This window comes from Hemiscyllium ocellatum, chromosome 13, assembly GCF_020745735.1.
Source record: "Hemiscyllium ocellatum isolate sHemOce1 chromosome 13, sHemOce1.pat.X.cur, whole genome shotgun sequence".
Lineage (NCBI taxonomy): Eukaryota > Metazoa > Chordata > Chondrichthyes > Orectolobiformes > Hemiscylliidae > Hemiscyllium > Hemiscyllium ocellatum.
The window spans coordinates 19,736,056-19,760,376 of record NC_083413.1 but is presented as its reverse complement, the minus strand read 5'-3'; the positions used below and the strand labels follow the sequence as shown (position 1 = coordinate 19,760,376).

Sequence of the window (24,321 nt, the reverse complement as noted above, 5' to 3'; positions counted from 1 at the left end):
TATTAATACAATAGCAAGGAAGTTATGATGGAGCTGTATATAACTGTACTTAGGCCACAGATGGTTTATTCCATGATGTTCTACTCATCACAGTATAGAATGTGTACCAGAGAAAATGCAGGAAAGATTCAATCAGGATGTTGCCTGGGCAGGAATGATCAGCAATGGAGACAGACTAGATAGGTGGGGTTTATTTTCCTTAGAGTAGAGAGGGCTGAGGGAGGGGAGGGATCTGATTGAGGTGTACACAATTCTAAGGACATAGACAGAGAGTATAGGGGGAAAATTTTCCCATTTATAGAGGAGGCATAGTTTTAATGTAAGGAGCAGGAGGTTCAGAACAAATTTTACGAAGACATTTTTCTCCACAGGCTTGTGTGTATTTGGAAGTCACTGTCTTAAATTGTGTAGAGGTGAGAGCTCTCCAATAATTTAAGGACTATTTCAATGAACAGTGAAATGCCATAGCATACAAAACTACAAGCTAAGTGGTGCAAAGCTGGATGGTTGATGATGAGTGCAGACACAATCGGCCAAATGTCCTCTTTCCATGCTGTATGAATTTTATGACATTATGGCAGAGATGAGGGTTTTCTTTCTTCCAGAGGCTTGTGTGACTTTTGAATTCTCTCCCCTAGGAGGCAGTGAAAATGGAGTAATTGAATATTTTTAAGGCAGAGGTAGTTAGATTCTTGCAGTAAAATCTGTTCATCCATAACTGTATGGGTCTATGACCCTTGTTCTTGGTGTCTTATATTGGATCAGAGGTCAGCAACGTCTCAGTTTTAAATTTTTCTTGTTTTTTTCAAATTCATCCAAGGCCTTGCCATTCATGGGATGTGGACAGGACTAGCCAGTTAAAAGGCATTTATTGCTCATCCCTAATTTCCCAGTTACGTGTCAACCACATTGCTGCAGGTCTGGAGTCACACGTAGGCCAGACAAGGAAAGTATAGCAGATGTCCTTCCCTACAAAATATCAATAAATCAGATGAGCTTTTCCTGACAATCAGCAGTGGTATCAAGGTCATAATCAACTGTCATTTCCAGATTATTGTTGAATTCAAATTCCATCATCTTCTATGGTAGGGTTCAAACCCAGGACGCAAGAACGCTACCTGTGTCTCTAGATTAACAGACAAGTGCTAATACCACTAATCAATCACCTACTCCAAAGTTTTAAGCTCTATAACCTCCTTTGGTCACATTATTTTCTGAGAACCCTGCGCTTCTCCAATTCTGATTGCTTTCTCATCTCCGATTTTAATCATTTCACCATTGGCAGTTGCATTTTTAGCTGCCCTGGCTTTTAACTCTGGAGGTCCCTCCCTACAGCTCACTGCCTCTCTATTTCTTCTAAGGTGCTTCTTAAAAGCTATCTCAGTCAATAAGCTTTTGTAGTTCAGTGTCAGCCCTTGTTTGATAACACTTCTGTGGAGTGCCTTAGGATGTTTTAACTACTTTAAAGGTGCTATATAAATTCTAATTGTTGTAACCATTACTTTCCTGTTGATTACAAAACAAGATGAAACTCAAGGAGGGAAAAAAGAGTTGGGGAGATTTTTTTTCACCCTGTACATGGTTCGAACTTTGAACTCACTGCCTGGAGGATGATTGAAGTTGAAACCCTCTTGGCATTTTTTAAAAAAAGTTAAAGTACTAGAAGTGCTGTAACATATAAGCTAGAAAATGGGACTAAGCTGTATTGGTGTAACAGCTGCTATGACAGTGCTGTAAATATACATGTTTGAATTAAAGAAAGCAGCTTTGAAAGAGAAGATTGATGTTTAGGCACTTTGTAGGTCACCTTCCTGTCGGCAATACATAATTTTCCTTAGTGAATGTAAAAACAAATAATGGGCGGAACACACCTTCAATGACTAATCAACACCTTTGTCTACACCAAACAGGTTTACATTTTTTTTCAGTCCAATTAATACGTTTATTTCCTGCTTTGATGGATAAAGTTTCACTGTATTCGTTCCTTTTGTTGGAGAACTTGACAGGAAAATGTAAAAAGATAAAACGTGTAATTCTGGATTTCGTGCTCCAGGAAGGATGTTGTAAACTTGAAAGGTTTCAGAAAAGATTTACAAGAATGTTGCCAGGGTTGGAGGGTTTGAACTGTATAGAGAGGTTGGATAGCCTGAGGCTATTTTCCCTGGAATATTGGAGGCTGAGGGGTCTGAGACATTTATAAAATCATCAGGGGCATAGATAGGGTAAATAGACAAGGTCTTTTCCCCAGGGTGGGGATTCCAAATCTAGAAGACATAGGTTTAAGGTGAGAAGGGAAAGGTTTAAAAGGGACCTAACAGGCAACTGCTTCATGCAGAGGGTAGTGTGTGTATGGAATGAGCTGTCAGAGGAGGTTGTGGAGGTTGGTACAATTACAACTTTTAAAAGGCGTCTGCACAGGTGTATGAATAAGGAGGTTTTGGAGGGATATGGGCCAAATCATAGAATTCCAATAGTGTGGAAACAGGCCATTTGGTCCAACAAGTCCACACTGCCCCTCCAAAGAGAATCTTATTGAGTTCCATTCTTCTACATTTCCCCTGACTGCATTTCATCCAACTGACACATCCCTGAACACTATGGGTAATTTAGCTTGGCCAATTCACCTAACCTGCACATCTTTGGGCTGTGTGAGGAAACCAGAACGCTCGGAGGATATGCACACTGGCATGGGGAAAATGTGTAAACTCCATACAGACAGTTGTCCGAAGCTGGGATTAATCCTGGGTCTTGATTAATTTAGGATATGTGGGAGAAAGTGAGCACTTCAGATGCTAGAGATCAGAATCGAAGAGTGTGGTACTGGAAAAGCACAGGCGGTCAGGCAGCATCCGAGGAATAGGACAATTGATGTTTTGAGCATAAGCTCTTCATCAGAAATGAGGGGTAGGCCGAAGTGGGCTGAGAGATAAATGGCTCCAACCCGCTCCAATTTATCTCTCAGCCCCCTTGGCCACCCCCTTGTTCCTGATGAAGAGCTTATGCTCAAAATGTCGATTCTCCTATTCCTAGGATGCTGCCTGACCAGCTGTGCTTTTCCAGCACCATACTCTTTGACACTAATTTAGCATATCTGGTCAGCATGGATGAGTTGGATTGAAGGGTCTGTTTCTGTGCTTCTATGATTCTATGAACAATTCAATAAAAACGTGGATTTATAAGACATCTCTACTTCCCAAAATGTCCTAAAAAGTCCCAAATTATTTCAAAGTGAATCTACATTAGAAAATATAATTAATTTACACCTATGGAGAAATAAATTTTGAAAGTAGGAACTAAATTCTCTTGCAAACAAAAACTGAAGAAAATACAAGTGAATGTACTAGCAGGGGATCGTTTTGGTTATATAACTTTTTATCGAATAGACACCTGAGAACCCAGATGGAGCACCAAATCGCAACAGATGTACCGGACTACAAATCCCAGAATTCCAGTGGATGCTCTTGCGTTTACGTCACGTTTTTTGATGGACGACGCCGAATTTTCGGGGTGGGGAATGAGACCAATCCAAAGTGAAAATGGAGGGTAGGACGATGAACAAATCATACAACTTCAAATAATTATGACAGAAATATAAACCTTGAGATGAAACTTGAAGCAAAACTCTCTTAAATATATGATATTAGTTCTGTCAAAGAGATGGTTGTGAAGAGTACTTTGCAATGGTATTGGGGTATGTTATTTCTCCGCCCCCACCCGACCTTTCATGTATTTGGTGGTGGTCGACGCTGCGCACGCAGCGGTTGTCTGTTGGTCGGGCCGGTTGAGCTCGAGCGAGCGACTGAAGCGGCGCGAGGAAGGTTTGAGGTGAACGGCCGGACAGCCATATGAGAGCGGCTACTCTGCGGAGCTCCGACAGGGAGATGCCTACAAATAGGGACAGTATGATGTCCTACACGGCGGAGAATCACCATCAGGTCCGGATGAAAGCCTATTACAAAGGGTAAGGGCGAGAAACACGGCCGGGCGAGCAGATTTCCTCCCCCCACCCCGGGCAGGAGAACCTTTCCTTTGGTGGGGTCGTGGTGTGGGGGCAGGAGGCGGTTTGTGGTGGAGAGTTGGGAGGTGGAGGATATGGGGGAAGAGTTGGAGAGCTATGAGTTGGGGTAGAGGGGAGGGAAGGTGGAAGTAAGAAAGGGGAATCGAGCTGGAGGAAGCTGAGAGTTTGGGTAGGAGATAGAGGGGAGCTGGGAGGTTGTGTGGGCATGAGAGGGGAGCTGGTGCGATGGTTGAGGGGAGCTGTGTGTGGGGACTGTGGAAGTTTGGTGGGAAACTGAAAGTAGGGGAAGTTATTAGATTGAGGAGAATGAGGATTTTTTTTTAAGGAGGTCTGAACCGTAGATCCAGGACTAAGGCCAGAGGAATTATCGGCAGGAGAGCCTTTGTGGGTAATAGTAAAGGGGCAAAAGGGTCCAAAAGCAAAAATAAAATCTGACTGCTTGAAAGTGTTTACGTTCATTCATCAAGCCATCTTCTAGTTGCCCCAAAGTGCCATGTAGCCAGTGAAATGCCTTTGTTGGGCTGCTTGTATATTGAAGGAAATGTGGCAGCAAATTTGCACACAGCATATTCCCACAACTATCAAAGCTGGCCAGATGACTGATTCTAGTGATGTTTATTAATCCATGAGACGTAAGAGCAGAAATCAAGTCTGCTATGTCACTCAATGCGATTAAGGCTGATTGTCTACGTCAGTGATATTTTCCCACATTATTGCTAATACCTGATGCCAGTAATCTCCAGAAATCATATCGATTACAATCCTCAACATGCTCAATGACTGAACTTCTACAGCCATATGGGGTAGACCGTTCCAAAGATTACCCATCCTTTGGATGAAGAAATTCCTCCTCATCTTGACCTTAAATGACCTACCAGGTTATGTTCCCTGGATTTAGACATTCTAGTCAATTTTATCTTTATCCAATCTGTTTCAATATGGTCATTCCTTATCCTTTGAAACGCTGGAGATTACAGACCCAGTCATCTGAGGAAACCATGTTTTCCAAACTTTAGTCAGTTGTGAACTAATTTCAAGGCTCAAACCGTTGCAACCGCAGGGTGAGCAGGGTAATCTGTAGGTGCGGAGTGTTAAGGTCGGGAATGATTTGAGAGAGTAGGAGATGGGGTATTGCCATTACATCCTTTTGAGGCTATAACCCTTACTACTTAACTGCACAGTTCTGTGGTGTCCTAACCCCCTACTTTGGGAAGTGCTGTCATCAAACAGTCCTGCCCTCCCAGGGAGCTGGTGCACCTCTACTGCGCTCCAGTGCCTTTCAGTGAAATAGTGACTGTTACGTCACTGGGTAAACCCTTCTGCTAATTTAAACCAGCCACACAGATAAGATTCACAATGTGCTGTAATCTGTTAAAATTCGAGAGGCAAAGAACTATTCCAAAAACCACTATTTAAAGTAAAATTAACAACTTTGTATTTTAAAGTTAATAGAGAATAATTAACTAGCAACTATGTACAACTCCTTTCTCTAAACCTATCTTTTACCTACCCCTCTACAATGCTGATGTGATAAATATCCCGATTACAATTTGCAAAAGATATAATCATGTTTCAAAACAAGTCAGTGTCCTCTGTAGATTTTTTTCTGTGTTCTTTTCTCCTTCTTCGGGATTCTCTTTCACAGGTCATTGATAGATAAAGGTTCCTTTAAGAGAGCAGATATTTCTGCAAGCAGTCTCTCTCTAGTTGTTGGTGCTTGACAGTTCTCTTTGCCGCTCTAATTAACTGTTCAAACTGTCTGATACTTATACCCCAAAACATTGGATCATTTCGTTGGTTATAATATTGTCAAAATTTCAAACGTGATTGGAATTTGGTATCTTGGGGCATAATTTAAACTGATTGGCCAAATTTAAATTTGTTGTTGTCTCATAGCAACCCAACCAGTGCCAGCTGTTCTGACCAAGCGTTACTTTGTTCTGGACACTTTGTGCCTCTTTAAGTCCTTGCTAGCTTTTCATCTCTCTTAAAGGTACAGTAACTCTTACACCTTCATAACTTGACCAGCTAAATTTTTACACTACCTGAGGCTACAAATATGGGTTGCTCAGCTTGCCATCCCATCTCCAAAATATCATCTAACAGCTGTACGACCATTGTCAACCTACCTTTTGTAGTTACAATTTTGAAGTGGAATTTGAAGCTACCATGTCAGACTGCTGTGAGAGTGTCCATTGAGTCGCAGTTAGCTAATTGTCTGTCTGAGGTAAATGGAAGATCATATTATGGAATAATTTTGTCAAAATCAGATGATGTAACACAATTATTTATTAGAGGAGTGTCATTTCTCAACTAATGTGTCCATTAGGACAGCAAAAGATCTCATCAAGTTACTGTGCTTCAAAAGTGTTTGATTAGTTTGTGAAGCCTGAGATCAAGAACGTTATGATGCAATCATATCTACCTATCTTTAGTTTTGGAAATGACATGTTGCCAATTCTTTGAGCAAATTCAACTGTAAAACTTGACAATTTTGTATTTTTTAATAACTAATGAGGTCCACAAAGAGCATCCTTGTAAGATTTTGTACTGACTGAACTGTCATGGAAAAGTTGATCAATTGTTGACATCTTTATATTGCTTTGATTTTTGAGCAGAACTTTGCTAATAGTGATTGGAGGATCTGTGGTTTCATTGAGCCATAGAGATGTGCAGCACAGAAACAGGTCCTTTGGTCCAACTTATCCATGTTGACCAGATATCCGATATTAATTTAGTCCCATTTGTTAGCATTTGGCCCATAGCCCTCTAAACCTTTTCTATTCATTAACCCATTCAGATACCTTTTAAGTATTGTAACTGTACCAGCCTCCGCCACTTCCTCTGGCAGTTCATTCCATAGACACACCACTGTCTGTGTGAAAAAGTTGCCTCTTGGGTCCCTGTTAAATCTCTCTCTTCTCACCTTAAACTATGCCCTGTAGCTTTGGACCCCTCTACTGTAAGGAAAAGACTTTGACTATTCACTCTATCCAGTCCCCCCCCTGATTTTATAAACCCCTTCTATAAGGTTGAGCCTTCAGCCTCTGATGTTCTAGGAAAACAGCCTCAGCCTATTCAGCTTCTCCCTATAGTTCAAACTCTCTAACTCTGGCAACATTCTTGTAAATCTTTTCTGAACCCTTTCGAGTTTAATGACATCCTTCCTATAGCAGGAAGACCAAAATTGAACACAATATTCCAGAAGTGGCCTAACCAATGTCCTGTGCAGCTGCAGCATGACCTACACTTAGTACACTGACCAATAAAAGCAAGCATATCAAATGCCTTCTTCACTACCTTATCTACCTGCGACTCCGTTTTCAAGGAACTATAAACCTGCATTCCAAGGTCTCTTTGTACTGCATCACTCCCTGGGACCTTCTCATTAACTGTCTAAATCCTTCTCTGATTTGCCCTACCAAAATGTACTGCCTCACATTTATTTAGATTAAACTCCATCTGGCATTCCTGAGCACATCTGATCAATGTCCCATTGTACTCTGAGGTAATCTTCAAGTATTATCAACAAAATGAGATTTGATTAATATAGCATTAAACTTATGCTGTGTGTCACTCATATTTATATAGCAACTTACATCACGACACCTTGTGTTGCTGCAGAGATGAGACTTAAAAAAGAATTGGATACCGGGTCAAAGGAGGAGATATACTGGCTATAGTATCTTATCCTGCGATATTGTCCAGATTTTACTTACAGGTGAATTAATTGCTGTGAATTATAATTGGAGATTAGATTAGATTACTTAGTGTGGAAATAGGCCCTTCGGCCCAACAAGTCCACACTAACCCTCCGAAGAGCAACCCACCCAGACCCATTCCCCTACATTTACCCCTTCACCTAACACTACGGTCAATTTAGCATGGCCAGTTCACCTAACCTGCACATCTTTGGACTGTGGGAGGAAACCTATGCAGACACTGGGAGAATGTGCAAACTCCACAGAGACAGTTGCCCGAGACAGGAATTGAACCCTGGTCACTGGCGCTGTGAGGCAACAGTGCTAACCACTGTGCCGTCCATTTTGACATAACTAAACATTGTTGCAAGTCTTGGATTCACAAATTTGAAGTAACTGCATGTATATGGTAAATTGAACCAATGGCCATTGACTTTAAGGGTCAGGGACAGGATTTTAGAGGCTATTTAAGGAATATTTAAGTCACCCAGAGTGTGGTGGGTGTCTGGAACTCAGTATCTGAAAGAATGGTAGAGGAAGGAACCATTACAACACTTGAGTATTTCAGTGAACACTTGAAGGGGCATAGCATACAAGCTCACAAGCCAAGTGTTGGAAAATGGGATTAGAGTTGATAAGTGCCTGATTACCAGCATGGATACATTGGGTCAAAGGGTGTCTTTTTGTGCCTATTACTCTGGCTCATGATTTTAATGCCATCCATAAAAAAAACTTTTCAAATGCTGACTACTTCTTCTATTGTCCCACCGTACTTGGGTTATGTCTACAGCCAGAATTTTTAGTTGGGTCTGAATACTGAAATACTGATGGTTGTACTGCAAAACAGTTTGCATGATAAATTAAACACAGTGTGATATTATTGCTCAGCTTAAAAGTAGTATATTTTCTGTAAGTACCTTTTGCCAGTATTATGCAGTACATAAGTGAGTCGGACATAAACCCCACAATGTTTCCACAAATCAGTGGAGTCTGTGATATCTATCGAATGCTGATCTGTGTATCTGTTCCTGGAGAAATGTCTGATAGAATATTCTATGTTTTGTAATATTTAGTACAAAATATTAACAACAAGGAAGGAGTTTGAATCTTTGGTCTTTGCTGACTTGCATGATCAATGCTGTTTTGAGATCTACTTGATTTAGGAGCTCCTTTATTAGAGTGGGGATAATCAGTCAGAATTCTTGCTGGGTATTGCTATTTAGTCATTTGAAGTGTGTATATTGCATTCTAGGTGAGGACAAGATCAGACTTGATTGTGATGGTATGAAAGGCTGGCAGCTATCCGTTTGTACATGACTATATTGTTGAATTACTAGGGTCTGGTTAGAAAAGTAAATAAAATACATTTTTGAAAAAGGGTTCCAACCTAATATTTGACAAACATTCTAATTAATGGTGACTTGTTATCAAAAATAATGGAATACAAAGCTGCAAGTTATGAAGCTGATGTCTTGTGAATTTTTAAAGGAGCAGTGTGCTGAACAGCAATTGATATGATCCACGACACTTTGAAATACTAATGTTATCTTTGGTAACATCTACCTAAAAACATTGAATATTGTCTGCTCTTAAATTACAAAAGCTAGTGCATATTCTACAATAAGTAATAAAAAAAACAAAAGAACCTAAAGGATAAAGGAAACAGGAATATGTCATTCGGCCTTATGGGTCTGCCCTGTTATTTAATACAATCATTACTGACCATTTCAATGCCTTTTGCCCACCTAATCTCCATAAACATGTATCCAACTGAATCAAATCCGAAATATGTTGATCTATATCTCCTAAGCTTGCTCGAAGACTGAGCTTTGACAGTCTTCAGGCAGGATAAGGAGACTAAAACTGCACACTAATATTTTGTTAGCTTTCCAAATAGCTTTACAGTATCTGCATGTTAGCTACCAGTGACTTATTGACAGGGGCAACAAGGTCCCTTTATGCAGCTACACTGTTGAACCATTTAAGAAATACTCTGCATTTCTATTTTTCTTTGAAACAGTGGATAGCATCACACTTTTCCACATTCTGTTCCATCAGCGATCTCGAGCTCATTCACTCCGTCTGTCCAACAATTTTTCTTCACAATATAAGTTTCCACGTCATTTTATGTCATTTGCAAATTTAGAAATATTATATTTGGTTCCAATTCAATCATCGATTGTTAACAGTGGGGACCGAAGTACTGATTATTGCAGCAACCTGTCAGTTTTAGGTTGCCTGTGTGAAAATGACCAATTTGTTTCTTTTTTGTCTGTTTACTATCATTAATTCATGCCAGTTTATGATCTTCTATAGTACGTGCTGTAATTTTTCTAACCTGCTTTCTGAATGGGACTTTGTATACTTGGATTTTTGGAAGGCTTTTGATGATGTCAATTGGCTGTCCTTTATCAATTTTGTTCGTCAGTACTTCAAAAAAAACCTCAAAGTTCGTGTACTGTAACATGATTTCTCATTCACAAATCCATGCAATGTCCAATCAGATAATTGTCAACCAGGTACCTATTTATCCCATCCTTTATAATAAATTCTATCATTTTCCCTAAAACTGATATAACACAAACAAGTTTGTAGTTCCCTGTTTTGTTAATGGCTTAAATAGTGGGATAATATTTACCACTTTCCAACTCGCAGGAATGATTCCAGAATTTATAGAATTTTTGAAGATAATCAATGCATCATTTTCTCTCCAGCTCTTCCTTCAGCAAGTAGCCCCACATCCCCCAGCACTTCCTCCAACAATCAGCCCCCCCCAATTTATGTCTCAGCGCCCTGGCAAAACAGGCCTCATTCCTGATGAAGGGCTTATGCCCGAAATGTTGATTCTCCTGCTCCTCGGATGCTGCCTGACCTGCTGTGCTTTTCTAACATCTCACTCTTGACTCTGACCTCCAGCAAGTCCTCGCTTTCTCCCAAATTAGTTTTTGCCAGACATTTCATTTTTGATTATCTGCAGAAGCTTCTATGGTATATTTTTGTGTTTTTGCTGGATTGCCTTCATATTCTGTTCTGCCTGTCCTTATCAATTTATTGGTCCTCCTTTGTATTTGATGAGCCATCTAACCCTAGTAGTTATTGTTCTTTCTAGCAATCTTATAGGCCTTTTCTTTTAGTCTTGTGCAATCCTGAATTTCCTTTGTTAGCTGCAGTTTACTGATCTTTTCGAGTGTTTGCATCTTGAAGGAACGAAGAGCTCCACCAAGTTCATGAAATCGTTCTTTGAAGGCTACCCATTGCCTATATAGAGTCATGCCTTTGAATGTGTTTTCTTAGTTTACCTCAGCCAATTTGTGTTTCATACTTTCAGAATTTCTCTTTTGAAGTTTAACACCCTTGCTGGAGAATGAATTACCTTGTTTTTTTTAAAAAAATGTGCAATTCTATCATATAATGCTCACTGTGTTCTGAAGGTTCTTTTAAATGATTATTAATTATCCTGTTTTAATTACATAATACTAGATCTAACATGGCAAATAACATAATGTCTCGTGGATTCTTCAACATAACTGTTCTACAATACCATACCTAATTCATTCCAGAAACCTGTTCTCCACAGTTTTATCACTAACTTGGTTTATCCAGTCTATATGCAGATTGAAGTCACCCATGATAACTATTGTCCATGTTGTATACTTTTCATCTGATTAGTACCACATTATCATAATTATTTAATGGCCTATAAGTAACTCTAAACAATGTCGTCTGCCCCTTGCTGTTTCTTAGTTCCATGCAAACTGATTCCACACATGGTTCTTCCAATCTGATATCCTCCCTCACTACCGTACTGATTCTATCCATCCCTTATCAGTGCAACCCCACCTCCTTTTGCTTCTTGTCTATCCTTCCTAAACATCGAATCTCTTGGAATATTCAGTCCCCAGTCCTGGTCAGCATGCAGCTAATTAATGTCAATTAGATCGTAACCATGGATTTCTGTATGGGTCTTTGAGTCATCTACCTTATGTGCATTCAGGTGGCGTGCCCTGCCTTTTTGACAGCATTCCACTTTCTGAGTATACTCAGTCCTCAGCTTTGTTTCTCCAGTCTTTTGGCCTCCCTAACGTCTTTTTGACTTCCTGTTACCAACTTTGCTTCCCTCCAATCTAATGGCCCTCACGTTGCCATTCCTTTAACAAGATATTTTAAACCCACTCTACGTGGACTGACAATATCCCTTGCAAGGTAATCAGTCCCAGCCCATTAAGATGCAGTCCATTATGCAGGTCATGCCTGTCCTCGAGCCCATTACAATACCTCAAAGTCTATGCCCTCCCTTGTAGACCAGTTCTCTAGCCACAAATTGAGCAGGCCTCCTGTTATTATTCTCAGTAGCTTGTGACATTGAGTGTGGTAACGTGGTACATAAAATTTGCAGAGCTTTGGTCTGAACCTACATAGGTAACTTCATTCACCTTTTTGGTAATGGATCTATTTGATTTTGGAAATTAATCGAAATGTACTATGAACAGGAGTAGACCTCTTAGCACTTAAACATGTTTTGCATTCAATTATGTCATGGCTGATCTGTATCTTACCCTTGATTCATATATTCACCTTTGTTCTAAGTTCCCAAAAACTCTAGCTTACTGAGACATGTAGGATGAGGAGAGATTGTATTCTCTTGTATTTACTTGAAGATGATCTAAGTTTTCAAACTAAAGAATTTGATAAGGTAGATATAGATGAGTGCTTCGCTCTGGTAATGGAATGGAGGAGTTCACAGTCTTAAAATTAGAGTCCGCTCTTTTGGAGTGAAATTAGGAAGGGCATTTTCACACAAGCAGTGACAGAAATTGGGAACTTGCTGCACAAAAGGATGTGAATTTTGGTTGATGCACGTGAAAATTTAAATTGAGTATTTTTTAGACGGTATCAAGAGAGATGGGCAAAGATGGATAAATGCAATTGATCATGCAGATCAATTGTGATCTGTGATGATCAGAACAGTCAAAAAGATTTTTGTCCTGGTCTCTTGGTTCAGAGGCTGGGCCTAATGACCAGGTAAAAACAATGACTGCAGATGCTGGAAACTAGATTCTGGATTAGTGGTGCTGGAAGAGTACAGCAGTTCAGGCAGCATCCAAGGAGCAGCGAAATCGACGTTTCGGACAAAAGCCCTTCATCAGGAATAAAGGCAGAGAGCATGAAGTGTGGAGAGATAAGCTAGAGGAGGATGGGAGTGGGAGAAAGTAGCATAGAGTACAATAGGTGAGTGGGGGAGGGGATGAAGGTGATAGGTCAGGGAGGAGAGGGTAGAGTGGATAGGTGGAAAAGGAGATAGGCAGGTAAGACAAGTCCGGACAAGCCATGGGAACAGTGCTGAGCTGGAAGTTTGGAACTAGGGTGAGGTGGGAGAAGGGGAAATGAGGAAACTGTTGAAGTCCACATTGATGCGTTGAAGTGTTCTTAGGCGGAAGATGAGGCGTTCTTCCTCCAGGCGTCTGGTGGTGAGGGAGTGGTGGTGAAGGAGGCCCAGGACCTCCATATCCTTGGCAGAGTGGGAGGGGGAGTTGAAATGTTGTGCCACGGGGTGGTGTGGTTGGTTGGTGCGTGTGTCCTGGAGATGTTCCCTAAAGCGCTCTGCTGGGAGGCGCCCAGGGCCTAATGACCAGTTTGAATGCCATCTAAGGAATTGGAAAGGGATCTAGAGTAAAAAGTTATCTGTAATAGTGACCAGGCAACTATTTGGTGCCTTAAATAAACTCCATTTGATTCATTAGCCATTCAAGCAAGAAATCTGTTGACTTTACTTCTGGTATATATGTGAATTCAGATAGAAAATAATGTTTGACTTTTAACTGTTGTCTGAACTGTCCTGGCGGGCTCATCAGTTGTCAAGGAGACAGATCGCTACCACCTTCTCAAAAACAGTGGGAATGAACAATAAAGAATGATGGAAAATATCATTGCATAGTGGATCAGTATTTCCTGATGAAGGGCTTTTGCCCGAAACGTAAATTTTCCTGCTCCTCGGATGCTGCCTGACCTGCTGTGCTTTTATAGCACCACTCTAATATAGACTTTTGGAGTTAAGCTGATCTCGCTCTACCAATTATATTAATCAAGGCCATTAGCCTTTTTTTTAGGAAATTGAATTGTAAACTTAATACTGGTAATTATGATTCAGTAACACTTGACAAATATACACTTTTATTAACAAAAACAAACTTGAATTTGAAATTGAATTTGTTTTCGAAATGTATGGAATGTCGAAGCCCCTATATTTATATTATCATTCAGTGAACATCCTTTAGAGAAACAAAGGAGCGGCATGATGGTTGAGTGGTTAGCATTGCTGCTTCACGGTGCCAGGGATTTGGGTTCCAGCCTTGGGTGACTGTCGTGAAGTTTGCATGTTCTTTCTGTGTCTGCATGGGTTTCTGCCAAATGCTCAGGTTTCCTCCCACAGTCCAAAGATATGCAGGTGAGGTAAATTGGCCTTGGTAAATACATGGTTACGCAGATGGGGTGGGATGCTCTTTGGAGGGTCAGTACAAATGATGGACCAAATGGCCTCCTTCCGCACCTTAGGGATTCTGTGATTCAAGTATGTGGGATTGGAGGATAGGCCAGCAGTTCAAATAGCTGACTGTCTGGCCATGTAGTTTCAAAGATATGGGAAATAGGCTTGTGTTGGTAAAAACAGCTGAGATTCATGATTTCCTTTGTATTATAAGTAGATTAATGAGAATCAAACATTTTTGGTAAACATAGTGCATGCATTGCATGCATGGACTTTTTAGCCAAACTGAGTATTTGCATTCATTGTGCAATGTTTTTGAAGCTGAGATTCTGGCCAAAGCTGGTCTAAATTTACATGATGCAACAATATAATTTATGAACATGTTCTGACCTGACACTTAGTATCTCTGCAACACTTGTATGTTTGTCATAGCCGATAAATGTTTAAAGTTGTAATCTTTGGTTGTGAAACAGGTTGAGTTTGGGCAAGCTACGTATTTACTTTTCAGTGACAAGCCTTCCGAAGTTGGTGCACTTTAATATTTCAGTTGCCTCAGACCCAAACTCTGAATTTTCCTCTCTGCCTTTCTACCCTGATTTTCTCTTTTAAAACACAACATAAAAGGTGGTCCTCTGAACAAGCTTTTCATCAACTGACCCAATATCTGAGCCTATGTGAAATATCTTATGTTAAAGGAGCAACGTAAGTATAAACTTGATGGTGACGTTGATCAATAGAAATATTTTGGTGAGTAACTATTAAATCTATGAAGCAAGCTATCTAGGGAGATACAAAAGGAGATACTGTTGAATAAATAAAATGTGCATATTTTGGGTTGTTTTGAGTCATTTGAGCATATAGTAAGCCCTACATGTGTTGGACTTTTGGTCCAAAATTCCTTCCACTAGGGGATTTCCTCGTCTCTTGATAGGTACAGATTTCCATGACCAGTAAACATCTCCATTATTATCGTGTGACTATACAGATACTTAGTAGAAATTGAATGGTGTTGACCTTTTCTCTCACCTCACAATCTCCATATTCTTTTGAAATAAGTGTCATTTTATGTAAGACATAGGATCAAGAGTAGGCCATTCAGCCCCTTGAGCCTCTTTACCATTTAGTAAGATCGTTCCAGATTCAATAGTGACTTTGAATTCACTTTTGTATCTGACAGGAAAGTCAAGAATTATTGAATACAATCAAAAATCTGTTTAGTTCAGCTTTGCCTATTTTTAATTACCCAGCCTTCACAGCTTTATCTGATAGAGAATTCAAATACAGACAACTCTCAGAAGTATAAACCTCATCTCTCCCTTAAAATGAGTCTTTATTGAAAACTCTGTCCCTTCATTTTAGGTTTCCCTATGATTGAAAGCATTATTTCACAATATTGTTTCAAAAAGATCATCTCATTAAACTTCAATGAGTATGTTTATGCCCATATTATTCAATGCTTCAGCATAAAACTAATCCATTTTCCTTAGAATCACTCTAGGGAACCTTCTCTGAACTGATTGCGATGGAAGCGTATCCTTTCTTAAATAAGGTGACCGAAAATGTATATGATATGGAAACCATATCCTATGTGTTTCTGATTGTGGATTGAAATGGGAAAATGACTTGTTTAAAAACCAAAGATTGTTGAAACATTGCTACACTTTTTAAAAAATAGTAATTGGTATTCATTGTAAGTACTGTACTATATTTACATAGCTATTGGTTGAAGCAATGGGGAAAACCTAGTTCAAGATTACCTGTAACTAGTGGGTTCTGTATGAATGGACCTTTGGCAGGCAACAAGTAGCTAGATCAGTCAGTGGAATGGCAAAGATCTCTTATTATTAATGGCCAAGGTCTCTTGCCAACCAACAGCTACATGATTGGCTCTCAAGTAGTTGTACAGTTTCTTTGGGTCAGAAACCATCGGAGCTCTTGAAGGGAAATAGTTATTTTTGTTCTGCAGTTAAAAGCATCACAAGCCTGAAAACTGCCCCAGTTTATCCCCCTCCCCCCAAGTCCCAATAGCTGTAAGCTGTGCTTTATTAATTATTACTCAGAGACATTTGTAAGTGCATTCCAGTCACCCTGCAAACAAGGAAGAGTGAGCAGCAATTGAAAAAATGTCTCCACATCTTTTTCCTAAAGCTTGAGGTCTGTGCATATTTAAAGGTTTTCTTATTGAAATTTTGATTAGTAAACTGCAACATACCCCATTGAACTGCCTTCGCTGTTTACCCTCCATTCATTTTTAGTATAGAAAACTAGTCCATGCTTTCTGTCAACCTTGGTCAAAGATGGATAAAATGGGGAATTCTGCATACTTTTTATAACATTTAACTTTTGTAACAACTCTGGAAATTAAGTCCAATTTATCCCAATGCACCACCCCAGTGAGGTGTGACAACAGTACTCTTATTTCACCAGTTCCCAGTATTAAAGGAAAATGTGCCTGCTTTTATTCTTCTTTTTTCTTGTAATAGAGGCCAGCATTCAGAAGCTTTCCTATTAGCTGCTGTACCTGAATGCGGACATGTTGCGATTCGCTCTGTAGATCTTCTCTGCCCCGTCTCGAGGAATTTAGAACTGGTGTTAAGTTTTATTGTCGCATGCACTCAAGTACAGGGACACATGACAACAGTGAAGCGTGTATAAAGGTGCCAAGGTTTACATTAGAAAAATAAAGAAATTTAAATTAAAAATTCAGATTGAAGTCCTTCTAAAGCAGAGAAAGAGAGGAACGAGAAAAAGCGGACAGAGAATATTTTGTTCTGGGGTTCTGCTCGGATTTTTAAAATCTCTCTGCAAGTGCCCAGAACTGGATGCAGGAGAGTCAGGGTTTTGCAGTGTGAATGAAGCTGTTCAGTCCATTCTGGACTGAATGCCAGTCATCAAGCACTGATCATTTTGAATTTCATTTTCCAGTACTTGGGCCATAGCTTTGAATGCACAATGTATGACAACCCACCAGCTCGATGAGCAAACTAATAACCACAGTGCACTGGTATCTCACTTTTATTGACTTAATGGGCAGAAGATCCCAGCCCTGAATTACATGAAAAATGGTAAGAGTCCGTTGGAATAACTCACTATTGTGATCGAGAAACAGAACATTTGATTGTTTTCCATCCAAGATGAAATGGGAATCTTGCAAGTGAATAACATTGCTTAATTCATTTGTCTTGCTATTTAAGTTGAGTTATATAAAATGCCTCCACATCTTTTTCCTAAAGCTTGAGGTCTGTGCGTATTTAAAGGTTTTCTTATTGAAATTTTGACTAGTAAACTGCAACATTAAACTTAAAGTAGTGTTCTTCTTAACTCAATCCTCTATGCAGGCCAAGATCTCATAGATTTTGCTCACTATTCTCAAAGGTCTATGCACTTGAAACCTTAGGTTGCCGTGTCCCTGACAGTTATTAGAACTGTGCCTTGAAGAATATTTGGTGTCCAATCCCTTCTGGCAAATGTGTCACTTCATGCTACTTTGTATTTGCCCCTTTTGCTAGCCTATCTGTGTCACATCGCAGTTGATTTGTATCATCCTCATTATTTGCCACTCCAAATTGGTATCGTTGGCAAATTTTTAAATGTTGTTCTGCACTCCAATATCCAGGAACCTAAAAACAAAATCAAGAAAATCAGTGATCCAAGCATTGACTCTTGAGGAACAGTGGTCCACTATTCTCCAAATTGAAAATTAACCACCTTTCACAATTTGTTGTTTTCCTTCCTTAAATTAGTTTTTGATCCAAGTTGATACTGATTCTCTTCCACCTGTTATAATTTTGTATGTTCACTACATCAAATAGTTAACTTATAAGATGATGCTGAATAAATACTTTTAATGTTGGAAAACATGATAAATTATTTGCATGCATTGGAACCAGACAATGGTGAAGAGAATGATAGAACAAAGTTTTTTTTAAATAAAAGGATGACTTTATCCTCTATCCTTTATCCTCCTGTGTCTATTGGACTTTGACTTATTTTTGTGAAGGAAATCAGCATGTATGGTTACGTTGCTTCAGGACTATTTGTGACATGTAGTGCTCATTCCTGAAGTAGTATTTAGCAGTTTGGAAAATGTACTTATCACCACGAGCTTAACTTTTTTATTATTAATTAATGAAACTTGATTGTTTCCATGCATTTTTGTGGTGCCTTAAATTCTAGTGGGCACATTGTGAAGGCAGCTCAGTAAAATCTTTGAGGAAAATGTCTTTGGAATGTTTTGGAACTCTTGAACTAACAGTAATTTGTTGTGGTTGATTTTGCCTAATTATAAAATTATTTTCCTTTCAACTTGTATTATTTTTGTTCTGCAATGATAACCAATATTTATGAAACATCTTGAAAAATTTAATGTTGGATGAAAAAGATTTATTTGACATCATTCATGGCATTAATTATCATTTGTCAACCAGTTAAATGCTGTTGCTACATGTAAAGCTTGTTTAATCTGCAAGCCTTGTTGATAAGTTGCACAATAGAATTCCCAGTTTGTTCCTCTTGAATTAATTATAATACATTGTTTCCGTACTCAAGAAATCCCAACTGAGAGAGGCTAAAGAAGTTATGGTAAAAAAATTTATGTTGCTATCTCATGTACGATAACATCAGGGCAGTAAATGTTGTCCCTTTGAATTATTTAATGAGCCACAAACCTGATTTTCAATCAGAAGACTTTCTCCATTGTTCCACCCAATCCTGAAAAATAATACAAGTATGTTAAGTTCCCAGCAAATGCACTGATAATAAATATTATTTTTAAAAAGGGCGTTGAATGATTATTTTATTGACAGTAGTATTAAAACTACTGGAATGGGTATGCCAATGGAATAAAACTTTTTTTATGGGACTTGATGATATGTGAATTGCTGTGGATGTGTCATATAAGGGAAAGTAACCGGTCAGGATGCTATACTTGAGGAAGGAAAGTTAAATGAATATTCTGCACTTTAGCCTAACTTAGTACAGAAAAGGTGAAGTGTTTGGAAGGGGATTGAAGGAGGGCAATTGTGTATACACACACATCACAATTGCCCCCCTTCAACCCCCTCCCAAACACTCCACCTTTACTGCACTAAGTAAAGTACATGCACATAGGATAGAACCTACAAAATCTCAGATTACATACGGTCTGTGTAATGAGGGCTTTTTAAAATTCCACTTTGTTCTGAATGAAGGTGACCACTTTATTGTGCCCCCCTGGTATTATGGTTTTTTGATGAATTCTGATTAGGGATTTCCTCCAATTCGCTAATGCACTTTCATAAGGATTGAATGATTCAGTTGGGTATATGTGAATAATTGGGCTGTCGATCAAGGAATGGGTATGCAATTTAGTTAAGATAGTACTTAAGTCTTTTGATGTTTTAATTTAATTTATTAAAATATTTTTTCTCATCAAACTTCTTAGATGTAATTACAGATCTCTGAAGCATGTGGGACTTGAGCACTGGTGTCTTAGTCCAGGAGTTGTGATACCACTACTGTATTATAAGAGGCCCACACTTAAGTCTTTTATAGTTGAGATAATCTCCTGAAGGGATTAATCAAACTGGTTAATTGATACTTGAATGAGGTTATTGGTTTTGTTGTGATGCTGTACGTGTCTGAGTTGAACCTTCCAAATCTATGCTTCCATCTGTATGTTTGGCAACATTCCTCAGGACTTCGCCATTAAGTCTATAAGTCCTGCACTGATTTGCCTTCCCAAAAATGTAGCATCTGCCATTTATCTAAACGAGAATCCAGAAAAAGTATATTCCTTTTGGGGTGAAAGGAAAGCTGGTAGGTATAGGGAATGCTGGACGACTAAAGAAATTGAGGGTTTGGTTAAGAAACAGAAGGAACCATATGTCAGGTATAGACAGGACAGATCGAGTGAATCCTTAGAGTATAAAGGCAGTCGGTGCACACTTAAGAGGGAAATCAGGAGGGCAAAGAGGGGACGTAAGATAGCTTTGGCAAATAGAATTAAGGAGAATCCAAAGGGTTTTTACAAATGTATTAAAGACAAAAGGGTCACTAGGGAGAGAATAGGGCCCTTCAAAGATCAACAAGGCGGCCTTTGTGTGGAGCGGTAGAAAATGAGGGAGATACTAAATGCATATTTTGCATCAGTATTTACTGTGGAAAAGGATATGGAAGATATAGATTGCAGGGAAATAGATGGTGACAGCTTGCAAAATGTCCATTATTACAGAGGATGAAGTGCTGGATGTTTTGAAACGGGTAAAGGTGGATAAATCCCCAGGACCTGATCAGGTGTACCCTAGAACTCTGTGGGAAGCTAGAGAAGTGATTGCTGGGCCTCTTGCTGAGATATTTGTATCATCGATAGTCACAGGTGAGGTGCCGGAAGACTGGAGGTTGGCTACCGTGATGCCACTGTTTAAGAAAGGTGGTAAGGACAAGCCAGGGAACTATAGACCAGTGAGCCTGACGTCGGTGGTGGGCAAGTTGTTGGAGGGAATCCTGAGGGACAGGATGTACGTGTACTTGGAAAAGCAAGGACTGATTAGAGATAGTCAGCATGGCTTTGTGTGTGGGAAATCATGTCTCTCAAACTTGATTGGGTTTTTTGAAGAAGTAACAAAGAGGATTGATGAGGGCAGAGTGGTAGATGTAATCTATATGGACTTCAGTAAGGCATTCGACAATGTTCCCCGTGGGAGACTAGTTAGCAAGGTTAGATCTCATGGAATATAGGGAGAATTAGCCATTTGGATATGGAACTGGCTCAAAGGTAGAAGACAGAGGATGTTGGCAGAAGGTTGTTTTTCAGATTGGAGGCCTACGGCCAGTAGACTGCCACAAGGATCGGTGCTTGGTCCACTCCTTTTTGTCATTTACATAAATGATTTGGATGTGAACACAGAAGGTACTTCCTTCTCTGCAATATGGACATTTTTCAAGATGTCCCCATCTTTTTCCCTACATTCTATATCTTCCATGTCCTTCTTCACAGTAAACATTGATGCAAAATCTATGGATCAGTGCCAGTGAGCAGTTATCAATGACAAAGGTTCTCCTTGCCAAAAGAATGATTGGCTTCCAAGTAGCTGAGCAACTTGTGGGTGTGAATGTATTCAGGGACAAGCTACTGGATCTTCAAAAGATGAGTTATTTGTGTCCTCCATTTAAAAAAGCATTTCAAGCCTGAGTATGTCTTTCCCTTGTCAGCTGTTATGAGCTGTGCCAGTACCCATGGAAGTGAGTGAAAATGACTGGATGATCAAGAGCAGCAGCCTGACCAGTCAAAAGGATCTGTCAAACATGTGGACAGGGACCATTTGAACTGCTTTTTTGGTCTTTTCCCACTGCCCATAACATGCATTTGTTTCGATTGTCTGTAATGTGTAGACCTGGAGTTTATAAGGGATTTGGTATTTTAACTTGTCAATATTTAATTGTTTATTTAGAGTGAAAATCTATTTATTTGTTATGAAACGTCGTTCTTGACAAATATAGAAGCTTGGTCCGTACTTTCTATCAGTCTGAGTCTAAATAATTGATACATTGGAAACTTCTGTATACTTTTTAAAATCTCTAATTTTTGTAATACCTTCGGAAATGGGATGCTTGATTTCCATTCAGCTACCCCAATGAGGCATAACGTGAGTCAGAGTATCTAGAGCACACCTATCATGGTGCCAAATTGGATGTGATTCAATTGATCACAAACTGACTGTGCTAACAAAAGAGGACTCCTATCCATGACTCAAAGGCTGAAAGAATTGAATACATTGTACATATCACCTAAATTGGCTTATTTGGAAGAACATTGGCAAGTTCCATTGGCTGATGGAATATGAAATGAAAAAGTGCTTTAACTTGAAACGGAACATTCTTTCTCTAGAGATGCTGTCAGATCTGTTCAGTTTCTTCATTCTGTTTCTTTTTCAGATTTCATGTATCCATAGTATTTTGCTTTTATCAAAGGAATATCAGCTTTGTAAAACTGGATGGACTTTATCAATGACATTTTGTGCTGATGGGAAGGAAAGTAACATTCCAGTTGTTAAAAGACTGGAAATCTCTTATTTGTATTGACTTGGTTTTGTTCATCCAAACTTGGGTTGAACATTTGCATTACTTGACAACTGTTTCATCAGCTACAAAGAACCAATTTGGTCATAAATCTAGTTAAAAGTGAATTTGCCAGAGCCAAACTGTGGTGCAAAATTAAGTAGTACCTAGAAAAGGGACTGCTTTAGATTTTCCTGCCTAAGACAGAATCCGATAAAAATGTGAATATTAAATGGATTACATCAGAAATTACTTCCAAAGTTAGCATAGCCATGCCTCGATTACACATTTATTGGAGAGATAAAACATTTACTTGGGCACAAGAACATTTGACCGCTTGAAATCAGTACAGACAACCATATTGATTTTAACAGTGTCAAATTGAGAAGACATTGAAACTGGCTGCTGGTGCCAATGACCTCCGTGTGGGTTTGGTTTTGCTACATGGCGACAAATGATTAGCAGCTTGTTTGTTTTTGGAATAAATTGATTGTCAAGGGAAATATTCAACAATCGAGAAAAGAGCAACAACTCTTGTGTTGGCACTTCATTGTTTGCAATTCTCCTATTCAGCAACTCTGAAAAGATGTATTTAAAAGACTAGAATCCTTTAATTATTTTGAAGCCAAAAGCTCAAGGCTATTTCTTGCAGCTATAGAAATTGATATTCATTCATGTGACTGGAAAGGGCAATATAACATTGGATCAAAAACAGCAATTGCTGATGAAATTCAGCAGGTCTGGCAGCATCCGTGGGGAGAAAGTAGTGTTACATTTAGAGTCCAATAACACCTCATCTGGTACTTGAAACATTAACTCTGCTTTGTGTCCTCAGATGCTTTTAGGCCTGCTGGGATGTGCCAGAAAGTTGTGGCTTTGTTTCGGATCTCCAGCATCCATGATCTTTTGTTTTTACTTTATACAGAATGGATGTCTCATCAAGAGAATGCTGAGATATAGGAAGGATATTGTGAAACTTGAAAAGGTTCAGAAAAGATTTACAAGGATGTTGCCAGGGTTGGAGGGTTTGAGCTTTAGGGAAAAGCTGAATAGGCTGGGGCAATTTCCCTGGAATGTTGGAAGCTGTGTGGTAACCTAAGAGGTTCACAAAATCATGAGCATGAATAGTTTAAATAGACAAGGTCTTTTCCCTAGGGTGAGGAGTCCATAGCTAGAGGGCATAGGTTTAAGGTGAGAGGGGAAAGATTATCACAAATGATACATGCATATTTACATATTGTACTTTAAGTTCAGTGCTTCTGCGCAATATGTGTTGAGATTTTCAAATATGTGGTAGATAACAAGGTTTTGATAAATATGAATATCCTATTGTATGTTAGCTAGTTTATCTAGCTGTTAAATAAAGCTTAGTTATCACAGTGTAAATAAGATGTATTTAACATTGACCATCTTGTAGCCTACTACTGAGTTAGTCTTGGGAGCACCTCTAATTAAAATGAAGAGTCTGATGAAGAGTCATTTAGACTCAACATTAGCTTGCTCTCCATGGATGCTGTCTGATCCCCTGTGATCTCTAGCATTTGTTGTTTTCAGTGCAGATTCCAGCATCGGCAGTGATTTGTTCCGACATCCTCTAATTAAACATTACTTCCCCCTTCTTCTGCAAGTGTCTCATCAGTTGTATTGAGTGTGACATTAGTACAGAGTATTTAAAGATTCATGTTTGTACAAATAATTGTCCACTAAATATGATGTCACTTGTTTTTTATAGATATTTTTATTGAAAAAAGGAGACTTTAAAGATTTTTTTTACAAAATTACAAAAGCAATACAAAGAAGTATAAACATCAATATAAAATTTAAAAATATATAAATAATAACCAAAAAAAAAGAAAAACCCAACTAACTGCTAATCTATCCTACAAACAACCAAAACATAAAATAGAATATCATACATTACTAGCAATAAACTACTAAATAATTAAATAACTAGATGCACCCTCAAAATAGATTTACATCAAGTCATAATAAAACCCGTGTTTATATGGGATTCCTCCTCCCAGGGGCCCCAAACTAGCCAGAACCATTACCACAGCTAGACAAAAGCCCTGGACAGTATG

The 24,321-nt window shown here is 39.1% G+C and overlaps 1 protein-coding gene across 1 annotated transcript in view; it reads left to right on the top strand.

The window, feature by feature from the left end:
• The first annotated feature begins 3,772 nt into the window (after nucleotides 1–3,772).
• The window catches only part of prkci (protein kinase C, iota), a 141,726-nt gene continuing 121,177 nt past the window's right edge, over nucleotides 3,773–24,321 (top strand). The window contains exon 1 of the mRNA XM_060834588.1: nucleotides 3,773–3,961. Within this exon, the coding sequence (XP_060690571.1) occupies nucleotides 3,846–3,961 (116 nt within the window). The 5' untranslated portion in view covers nucleotides 3,773–3,845. The remainder of the gene's footprint in view (nucleotides 3,962–24,321) is intronic.